General features: G+C 45.2%; 1 protein-coding gene across 5 annotated transcripts in view; it reads right to left on the minus strand.

Moving 5' to 3' along the window:
* LOC147115101 (oxidation resistance protein 1-like) overlaps positions 1-11,670 on the minus strand; it is a 1,180,356-nt gene that overhangs the window by 747,414 nt on the left and 421,272 nt on the right. For all 5 annotated transcript variants that reach the window (XR_015079050.1, XM_085993383.1, XM_085993379.1 and 2 more), the window contains one exon: positions 1,346-1,542. Coding sequence is in view for 4 of the 5 variants with exons in the window: in XM_085993383.1 (XP_085849509.1) it covers positions 1,346-1,542 (197 nt within the window). In the remaining variant the exon portion in view is untranslated. The remainder of the gene's footprint in view (positions 1-1,345; positions 1,543-11,670) is intronic.

Consider the following 11,670-nt stretch of genomic DNA (forward strand, 5'->3'; position numbering starts at 1 on the left):
GCAATAGTGTTAAAAATCGATTGTGCTATGATGTGTTGCATTAAATTTGTTTCGCACCATCCTAACAAGAGTTCATTCCATGTTATGTTTCTATTGGTGATACTGGCGGTTAATGTGCCCCTCTGTAGAAGTCTGCTCCACAGTAACCAATCAACACAAAGGTCACCATCATGTTCATCACACGTCAACAATGAATGGAATACGATCACAGAATGATGGCCTAACTTAAGTACTGCTCTGTAATATTTCTCAGGGAAACAGAATAAATATAATTCATAGGATTTCTGTCCCCAGAATGGCATGCTCTATTTTTTTCATTATTCGGGAAGTTTTGTAATTGTATGTAAGCAATTGTGAGTTGGAAGCAATAACTTGAGACAAAAAAGGTCTCTTCAGACTGGTGTTAGAAAAACTGGATAGATGCTTTGAATTTGCTGATGTTCTTGGTTCCCTGCGTATGTTCTAACATTCTGCATTGTGACAGTGACCTTGTTTCCAGACTAGCTGTCTGCTGTTTGTGTGCTAGAAAGGTTGACTGTATCTTTGATAATCTACCCTAGGCCCACCCCTAAAAGGAGAGTAAAAGAGATATCTAAAGAGCTTTTAGCACAGACGGTGAAGGGAAGGGAAGAGCTGTTCATGCACGCCAGCCGTCTGTCCAATCAGGACCGATACCAGCTGCTTGTCACGGTCGTATGTCTACTATGTCTATCTGGATTGCGTGTTGTACTTCACTTAAACTGCCGCTCCTTAATAAAATGCCTTACAACTCCTAAGGCCTTTTGGGTAATCTGTGTGTGACCTGTGGTCCAAATCTTACACGTATAAGATTGATGGGGGAGTACCCCTGACTTACCCGTACTTCAAAACAAATAACGCAGTATTATTATTTATACAAACTGAAGCATATGTCAATTGGAATTCTCATATACAAATGGCAGTATGTCCAACTTTGTTCCTCTGTTGCGTCATTGAAAAGAAGTGCTGGTATAAATTGATATTGTTGATGGTGCTAAAGGCATGGTTAACAGGGACTGCATTAACTAACTCCTGCAAACAAGTATAACATTAATTATAAAAAGCACTTTTCACCTGAAGGAGAGACAAACTAAAGATAGATTACAATGAGTGAGACTCATTGACAACATTTGAGCACCAAGCAAGTGTTCTATTTAAACCACACATTTAAAATATATTTTGGAAATACATTTCTAACAGTACAAATCTGGAGATATCAAAAATAATATCTACATTCCACACTACAGGAGCGGCAAAAAGAGGAATCTCAGGTGACGGGACATGTTTTGCTGCTAGCGTCACTTGGGCTGGACAGCACAACACCTACCTATTGTATAATATCTCTTGAGTTCACTCCGTCTAGTATTGCGTCTCTGTGTATTGGCTGCATTGTTCTGCTGCTCTGATGTGGTTGTCTTGAGAACAGTTGGGGTCTTGTCAGTTTGGGATGATGGACCATCAGCTGCCATTGGACTGCCAAATCCGTGAGCGGTCACGTCCACTGACTGGGACTTTTTCTTTAGTCTGCAATACAGCAAGAGGATAGATGTTTCTCAGAGTAAACAAATAGGAGTGACATCCTTTCTACATTTGTCTTGAACATTATTTACTGTGACGCACAAAGGTCATAAGGCACGAAATTAACGGTGGCATAATTATCTAATTAAACAGCTTCTGGTTCCCTGTGCACATATTAATACTGTGACTACATCCTATTTCACAGTAATGTTCATTCTATTGATCTTTACAGATTGTTCTCACATCATCTGGGTTTAGCACTGGTTATAAGTTTACTGCCCAGCTGAGTTGTTTAAAGATAAGCATTTCAGTACTGAAGCATTGTTCCTTCAGTATCTGAACGCCAAAAAGCTTAATCATTAAATTTGTTGTTTTCTTTCCCAGTAATTGAGGGCAGGCTTTTGCTTTGTTCAGGCAGCAATGGCTTACCAGTGGTGGAAAATAGTATCATCATAGCAATATAAAGGTAAGCTCCTTCAAAGAACATTCAAATCTTTTGCCAGTTGTACTTACTCATGTTATTATCTGAAGTAATAAACAATGCTTTGTTGCAGAAACGTCTCATTGTCACTCTGAAGCCATGGCCCAACAGGGAAGAGAGAGGGCAAGGAGGTTCTCAGATGCAGCACTGGAGGCCTTGGTCCTGGGGGAGCACGGAAGACAACAGGTCCTCTACCCGCAGTGGAGGCAGGAGGCCTTCCAGGCAGCACGCCAGAAGGCAGTGGGAGGAGATAGCACAAGCCATCAGTGCCATGGATGCTGCCCCCAGGACCTGAATCTAGTGCCACAAGAAGTTTAATAACCTCACACGACTGGTCAAGGTCAGTGAATGCATCTTCAAATGCCATATCCCACCAACTGCACCACTAGCCTCACACACTGCTCAATGCACCACACCCCCATCACTCACCTACCAACAATCCCTAACAATCATGACTCATACCTTCACCTCACCCTCACACACTTACCACTGCTGCAAGCCTCACACCCACATCTCACAGCACACACTGCCAGCTATTCAACCATGACAGGCACATCACCCAAGCAGATTGCGAGTGAACAGTTATGTTACTGAACTAGTAATCCAAAAGCCTAGACTAATAATCTGGAGACATTAGTTCAAATCTCACCATGGCAGCTGTGGAATTTAAATTCAGGTAATTAAATAAATTTGGAATAAAAGCTAGTGTCAGTAATGGTGACCATGAAACTAGCGGATTGTCGCAAAAACCCATCTGGTTCACTAATGTCCTTTAGGGAAGGAAATCTGCCGTCCTTACCTGGTCTGGCCTACATGTGACTCCAGACCCACAGCAATGTGGTTGACTCTTAACTGCCCTTTGAAATGGCCTAGCAAGCCACTCAGTTGTAACAAACCACTACGAAAAACAGTAATACATTTTAAAAAAATTATTCGTTCCTGGGATGTGGGCGTCGCTGGCAAGGCCAGCATTTATTGCCCATCCCTAATTGCCCTCGAGAAGGTGGTGGTGAGCCGCCTTCTTGAAGCGCTGCAGTCCATGTGATAAAGGTACTCCCACAGTGCTGTTAGAGAGGGAGCGACGATGAAGGATCGGCGATATACTTGTAAATCAGGATGGTGTGTGACTTGGAGGGGATCTTGGAGGTGGTGGTGTTCCCATGCGCTTGCTGCCCTTGGCCTTCTAGGTGGAAGAGGTCACGTGTTTGGGAGGTGTTGCTGAAGAAGCCTTGGCGAGTTGCTGCAGTGCATCTTGTAGATGGTACACACTGCAGCCACGGTACGCCAGTGGTGGAGGGAGTGAATGTTTAAGATGGTGGATGGGGTGCCAATCAAGTGGCCTGCTTTGTCCTGGAAGGTGTTGAGCTTCTTGAGTGTTGTGGGAGCTGCACTCATCCAGGCAAGTGGAGAGTATTCCTGACTTGTGCCTTGTAGATGGTGGAAAGGCTTTGGGGAGTCAGGAGGTGAGACACTCGCCACAGAATACCCAACCTCTGACCTGCTCTTGTAGCCACAGTATTTATGTGGCTGGTTCAGTTAAGTTTCTGGTCAAAAGTGACTCCCAGGATGTTGATCGTGGGGAATAAAACTAGAATGACCACCTGGCATCGACTTTGGCACCGGCTTCGGATACGACAAAGGCACACCCTCCTCACTAACATCTGGGGACTTGTGCCAAAATTGGGAGAGCTGTCCCACAGACTAGTCAAGCAACAGCCTGCCATAGTCATACTCACAGAATCATACCTTTCAGCCAATGACCCAAACTCCTCCATCACCATTCCTGGGTATGTCCTGTCCCACCGGCATGACAGACCCACCAGGGGGAGTGGCACAGTGGTGTACAGTCGGGAGGGAGTGGCCCTGGGAGTCCTCAACATGAAGCCTCATGGCTTCAGGTCAAACATGGGCAAGGAAACCTCCCGCTGATTACCACCTACCGCCCTCCCTCAACTGATGAACCAGTACTCCTTCATGTTGAACACCACTTGGAAGAAGCACTGAGGGTAGCAAGGGTACAGAATGTACTCTGGGTGGGGGACTTCAATGTCCATCACTAAGAGTGGCTCAGTATAGCTGCCAGACTGGGCCTGTGACGGGTGGTGAGAGAACCAACATGAGGGAAAAACCTACTTGACCTCGTCCTCATCAATCTACCTGTCGCAGATGCATCTGTCCATGACAGTATTGGTAGCAGTGACTACCGCACAGTCCTTGTGGAGACAAAGTCTTGTCTTCACACTGAGCACACCGTCCATCGTGTTGTGTGGGACTGCAACCGTGCTAAATGGGATAGATTCAGAACAGATCTAACTGCTCAAAACTGGACATCCATGAGGCGCTGTGGGCCATCAGCAGCAGCAGAATTGTATTCCGCCACAATCTGTAACCTCATGGCCCAGCATACCCCTCACTCTACCATTACCATCAAGCCAGGGGACCAACCCTGGTTCAATGAGGAGTGCAGAAGAGCATGCCAGGAGCAGCACTAAGCTTACCTAAAAATGAGGTGCCAACCTGGGGAAGCCGCAACACAGGACTACAACGATGGCGGAGCCCAGCACGCGAGAGCAAAAGACAAAGCTGAAGCATTTGCAACCATCTTCAGCCAGAATTGCCGAGTAAATGATCCATCTCAGCCTCCTCCTGAGGTCCCTATCAGCACAGAAGCCAGGAGTACAATTTTGAAGTTTGCGGATGATACAAATCTTGGCAATGTAGTAAATAGTGAGCAGGACAATAGCAGAGTAGAGGTAGAATGGGATGTGTGAGACTTTGCCCAAACTATATAGTGAAGCAAGGTTCCTTCTCACCAAAACTCCAAACATTGACATCATGGCCACCTTGATGATTTAACTGCTAATCAATTTAACCTGATGTTTGCCGTCTGAATTTACAAAGCAACAGGAGATGACCTGGACAATCTCAGATAGTTAATGTGACCTTGCTAATAGTTGCTAATGTGTTAGCTTTGGTGCCTCCATGGTTTTGGCCTATCTGCTATTTGCACCTCACGTGGGACGCTGCTGACCTGCCTGCTTCGTCCTGCTCCACCATTGTCCCGACTAGTCTCCAAAATTAGCATATCCTAATCAGACAATAACCCCAAGATGTTATAATTAACTTTGATGGGACACCTGACAGAGTAAATACCAACATGAGACACGTGTAATATAGTTTTTGTAAGAGCTGTGACCTGTTAGAGATTCAATAAAGTCACTAATGAGGTTTATAAACCAAAAAAGAGCAACTGATTTTATGATTTTTAAGAGTTTGTCTGATTGTCTCATGATTTGAGATGCTGGGGTGGCAATATGGCAATAATGTAAATATGCTTTTAAGTGATGGTTGTTGTAAAATTTGTCCCCAGACAATAAGGTCATGCTCAAAGGAATTTATGGCCCACTCAGTACAAAAAAAAATTAGAGGGAACATTGATCAGGAGGTGAGACACACGCCGCACATTACCCAGCCTCTGACCTGCTCTTGTAGCAACAGTAATTATGTGGCTGGCCCAGTTGAGCTTCGAATCCCCCAGGATGTTGACGGTGGGGGGTTCGCCGATGGTAATGCCATTGAATGTAAAAGAGCCATGGTTAGATTTTCTCTTGTTGCCTGGCACAGACACGATGGGTCAAATGGCCTCCTTCTGTGCCATAAATTTCTATGGTTCTATGATTGCCTGGCACTTGTGTGATGCGAATGTTATTTACCACCCATCAGCCCAAGTCTACATGTTGTTCAGGTCTTGCTGCACGCGGGAATGAACTACTTCATTATCTGAGGAGTTGCGGATGGCACTGAACACTGTGCAATCATCAGCGAACATCCCCATTTCAGCGAACATCCCCATTTCTGACCTTATGTTGGAGGGAAGGTCATTGATGAAGCAGCTAAAGATGATTGGGCCTAGGAACTCCTGTAGCGATGTCCTGGGGCTGGGTTGATTGACCTCCAACCACCACAACCATCTTCCTTTGTGCTAGGTATGACTCCAGCCAGTGGAGAGTATTCCCCATGATTCCCATTGACTTCAATTTAACTAGGGCTCCTTGATGCCAAACTTGGTCAAATGCTGCCTTGATGTCAAGGGCAGTCACTCTCACCTCACCTCTGGAATTCAGCTCCTTTGTCCATATTTGGACCAAGGCTGTAATAAAGTCTGGAGCCGAGTAGTCCTGGCGGAACCCAAACTGAGCATCAGTGAGCAGGTTATAAATGAGCAAGTGCCGCTTGATAGCACTGTTGATAACACCTTCCATCACTTTGCTGATGATTGAGAGTAGACTGATAGGCCAGAGTGGATTTGTCCTGCTTTTTGTGGACAGGACATAACTGGGCAACTTTTCACTTTGTTGGGTAGATGCCAGTGTTGTAGCTGTACTGGAACAGCTAGAGGCTCGGCTAGTTCTGGAGTACAAGTCTTCAGCATGACAGCCGGGATGTTGGCGGGGCCCATAGCCTTTGCTCTATCCAGTGCACTCAGCCATTTCTTGATATCACGTGGAGTGAATCGAATTGGCTGAAAACTGGCTTCTGTGAGGGTGGGGACCTCAGGAGGAGGCCGATATTGATCATCCACTCGGCACTTCTGGCTGAAAATGGTTGCAAACGCTTCAACCTTGTCTTTTGCACTCACGTGCTGGGCTCCACCATCATTGAGGATGGGGATATTCATGGAGCCCATAGCTTCCCCAGGTTGGCACCTCATTTTTAGGCATGCCTGGTGCTGCTTCTGGCATGCTCGTTTACACTCCTCATTGAACCACAGTTGGTCCCCTGGCTTGATGGTAACGGTGGAGTGAGGGATATGCCGGGCCAGGAGGTTACAGATTGTGGTGGAATACAATTCTGCTGCTGCTGATGGCAAACAGCGCCTCATGCATGCCCGGTTTTGAGCTGCTAGATGTGTTCTGAATCTATCCCAATTAGCACGGTGGTAGTGCCACTCAACACGATGGAGGCTGTCCTCAGTGTAAATTTAATCTCCACAAGAACAGTACGGTGGTCACTTCTACCAATAGAGATTTAGGTGTCCTAGTACAAGAAAAACAGAAAGTTAGCAGGTACAGCAAGCACTTAGGAAGGCAAATGGCATGTTGGCCTTTATTGCTAGAGTGTTGGCGTACAAGCGTAAAGTCTTGCTACAATTGTACAGGGCTCTGGTGAGACCACACCTGGAGTACTGTGCACAGTCTTGGTCTCATTTAAGGAAGGACATACTTGCCTTAGAGGCGGTGCAACTAAGGTTCACTAGATTGATCCCTGGGATGAGAGGGTTGTCCTATGAGGAAAGATCGAGTAGATTGGGCCTATACTCTCTGGAGTTTAGTAGAATGAGAGGTGAGCTCATTGAAACATGTAAGATTCTGAGGGGGATTGGCAGGACAAATGTTGAGAGATTGTTTCCCCTCTCAAGAACTAGTGGGCATAGTCTCAGGATAAGGGGCTGGCCATTTAAGACTGAGATGAGGAGGAATTTCTTCACTCAGAGGGTTGTGAATCTTTGGAACTCTCTACCCCAAAGGGCTGTGGAACCTGAGTCGTTGAGTATATTCAAGGCTGAGATCGATAGATTTTTGGACTCTAAGGGAATCAAGGTATATGGAGATCAGGCAGGAAAGTGGAGTTGAGGTCAAAGTTCAGCCATGATCTTATTGAATGGCAGAGCAGGCTTGAGGCCTACTCCTGCTCCTAATTCTTATGTTCTTATGTACTTAATACAATCATGGACAGATGCATCTGCGACAGGTAGATTGGTGAGGACGAGGTCATGTAGGCTTTTTCCTCGTGTTGGTTCTCTCACCCAGTGTCGCTATATCCTTCAGGTCTCGCCCAGCTTGGTCAGCAGTGGTGCTACCGAGCCACTCTTGGTTATGGACATTGAAGTCCCCCACCCAGAGTACATTCTGTGCCCTTGCTACTCTCCGTGCTTCTTCCAAGTGGTGTTCAGCATGGAGGAGTACTGATTCATCAGCTGAGGGAGGGCGGTAGGTGGTAATCAGCAGGAGGTTTCCTTGCCCATGTTTGACTTGATGCCATGAGACTTCATGGGATCCGGAGTCAATGTTGAGGACTCCCAGGGCACTCCTTCCCGACTGTATACCACTGTGCCGCCACCCCTGGTGGGTCTATCCTGTTGGTGGGACAGGACATACCCAGGGATGGTGATGGAAGAGTCTAGTTGAAAGGTATGATTCTGTGAGTATGACTATGTCAGGCTGTTGCTTGACTAGTCTGTGGGACAGCTCTCCCAATTTTGGCACAAGTGCCCAGATGTTAGTGAGGAGGACTTTGCAGGGTCAACTGGGCTGGGTTTGCCTTTGTCATGTCAGAATCCGATGCCTTGTGGTCCATCCAGTTTTATTCTTATTATACGTTTTCGTAGCGGTTTGATACAACTAAGTGGCTTGGTAGGCCATTTCAGAGGATAGTTAAGAGTCAACCATATTGGTCCATAAATTCTGTTCCCTACGGGTGTGTACGCGCTGTGTACTCACCCGTAGGGCCAGTGGAAGTGCCGGTTTTACGTATGCACTGCGCATGCGCTGGAAACCAGAACTTCCGTTCTTCAAAGAAAGGGCTTCACAGGACAAACGCCTGTGCCGGATAGGCAGCGCGTACGGCTGGAACTTCCGTTTTTTCAACAGTTGCTTCAGTCCAGGTAAGTCTGAAACAGCTGCATCTGGAAAAGCAGGCGGAAGACCTGCTTTTAACAAGGTAAGAGGTGAAGAAAGTAAAAGAATTTTTTTCCCCCACTGGTTTATCATTTTAAAGTACTTTAAAGAAAGGTAAGTTTATTTTTAGCCCCATTAAAAACTTTAATTATTTTTTTCAAATATTTAAATTTGTGTTTAAAATAGTTAATTTATGTAATTTATAGCCATTTTAAAAATGTGATTTTTTTTTTTTATTTATTTGAAGTTTTACTTATGTTTTGGGGCTGATCTCTATTCATAGATTTCACAGGTCTACCTGTCAAATCTATGAATGGAGATTCCCTGCTCGGATTGGCTCCCCATGGCCCACGTGATCCCAGGGACGCTGTGAACTACCTGCGCCCCTGGGATACGTGGGCCCTGCACACCGGCAGTTTGAAGAGGCACAGCAATGGAATTCTGTGCCTCCCGGGAGCCCTCCGGTCCAGGCGCAGATTTTTCAAGATCGCAGCCCTCCGCCCACACAGAGAAGAGCAGATCACCATAGCAACTTGCAGAGCCTGGCTCCAGATTGTTTTTTTAACTTATCTACATGAAAGACACTGAAAGAAAGCAAATGGAGTGTCAATCAACCCTGGGGTTGTGCTTGAAGAAGCCTATTTTTGGCAAGTCTCTGCCCCAGACATGTGTTTCAACAATAAAAGGACCGTCACTAAAAACCCAAGCATGTGAAGGAAGGGTTTGCTTCCTCACTGCTCTGCGACCTCACCGCTTTCTACCTGGATGCATATTTACAGATTGCTTCTGGAATAGACCTGATGACAAGAGAAAACCATGTGCTCCACCACAAACCGTGTCCATCAAGATATTTGGAGGGCCTCAATCAGCCTGAGCAAAATCATCATGAGTATATAAACCTTTACTAAGGGGTTAGCTTAAGATAGACTTCTGTTTTCCAAAACGGTATGTATTTTCGAAGGTGGTATTTAAAAAATTGCTGTTAAGGCAATTCTAAATCGTGCATGAACCGAAGATGTTGTTTAATGCTAATATCGATTTTCCAGTGTATAATAAATGATTGTTTTATTTACAAAGCCATGGTTTATGCCTGAAGTTTCTTTACGAAAAACAGCCAGTTAAGTTAAATATAAAATAAAAAATAAAAAAATTGGCATTTCCCCAAATTGAAGAAGAACACATTGCACCTTTTGTGTCGTCCAGTGGCTCAGCAGTTAGCACTCTCTCTCGCCTCGGAGTCAGAAGGCTGTGGGTTCAAGTCCCACTCTGGGACTTGAGCACAAAACTCTAGGTTGGCACTCCAGTGCTAAGGGAGTGCTGCACTGTTGGGAGGTGCCATCTTTTGGATGAGACGTTAAACCGAGGCCCCGTCTACCCTCTCAGGTGAACCTAAAAGATCCCATGGCACTATTCCAAAGAAGAGCAAGGGTGTTACCCCGGTGTCCTGGCCAATATTTATCCCTCAACCAACATCACTAAAACAGATTATCAGATCATTATCTCATTGCTGTTTGTGGGCGATTGCTGTATGCAAATTGGCTGCCACGTTTCCCACATTACAACAGTGACTACACTTCAAAAAGTACTTCATTGGCTGTAAAGCACTTCGGGACGTCAGGAGTTCATGAAAGGCGCTATAGAATTGCAATTTTCTTTTTCATTCTACAGATCTCCATCCCTTCATAAAGCATTTCTGACACATACAAATGACAGCCATTTTTTTAACTCACTGGGTACAACAAATTAATACAATTTTTCATTATCCTATTTCACTGACAGGCCTGAAAGTCTGTCAGACTACAGCAATCCCTCACCTATGTACAAGCCGCTGCTTGTCCCATATGTAAAATACCAAGCCTTGCTTCCCCACACTGCAAATGCAGTTTTTGCACAGTGCGTTATTTATCCTGCCATTAAGGGCTTAAATTCTTTCTCAATCTTGCTGCATTTTTGTCTAATGTACTTGCAGGACCTTAGTGGAGAAGATTTCTTGTCAAATAACGAGACGGAAGGCCAGGGTAAAATCAGTGCTATATTTAGAGAAGCACAGCTGTGGTGTTCCTTCTTCTGGCTGGTTTCACCATTTGTCCTCAGGCCATGTTCTGCCCTCTGTAATAAATATTAAACAGTCCACAGGAGGTCCGCTATCCAAAAGTTCATTTGTGTTGGCCGACAAATCTAAAATCATTGTTCTGAACTGAAAGTTACCTGATTTTATCCAGAATGTAGCACTAATGATACATTCGCACACAAGTAGAATTGTGTTTTTATTTTGGACAATCAAGATTTTGGCCTAGTTCTTTGGTGCAGGAAGCCATTCTGAGATAAATTCTGCAAATTTTGACCCTAACTGCATGGAGCCAAATTTGCTGCAAATTATCAGAGTTTGCATAAGGAGGCGGTAAAATTATTGGTGTCTGAATTGAGCTGTGCAAAGACAAATCATGTACTGGCCGCGCTAGACGTGCTCCAATCTAGCTATCCAGCACTTATTCAAAATAATTCTTCGTGAAGCCGTTTGGTGTTTGAAGCCTTTACTTGAACAAATTTGTGAAACTGTAAACAAAGATAAAGTATGTTTTGTACATAAACTAGTACTATACATTCGATATTACATAAGTTTTAAACATATTTACAACAGTAGAATAGACTAATTGTATAACTAACTAACATTTGGACTAACTTCTGTAACTATCAAATATTAACCTTTTATAAACATACTAGCTGGAGTGCCCAGCAGTGCCGAGGCTATTTCGAGGGCATGTTGTTGTTGGAAGAGAGAGAGAGAGCGACTGGGGGGAAGAGAGAGAGCGACTGGGGGGAAGAGAGAGAGCGACTGGGGGGGAAGAGAGAGAGCGACTGGGGGGGAAGAGAGAGAGCGACTGGGGGGGAAGAGAGAGAGCGACTGGGGGGGAAGAGAGAGAGCGACTGGGGGGGAAGAGAGAGAGCGACTGGGGGGGAGAGAGAGAGCGACTG

The sequence above is a fragment of the Somniosus microcephalus genome, chromosome 7 (genome assembly GCF_052327205.1).
Source record: "Somniosus microcephalus isolate GS21.2 chromosome 7, FLI_Smic_1.0, whole genome shotgun sequence".
NCBI lineage: Eukaryota > Metazoa > Chordata > Chondrichthyes > Squaliformes > Somniosidae > Somniosus > Somniosus microcephalus.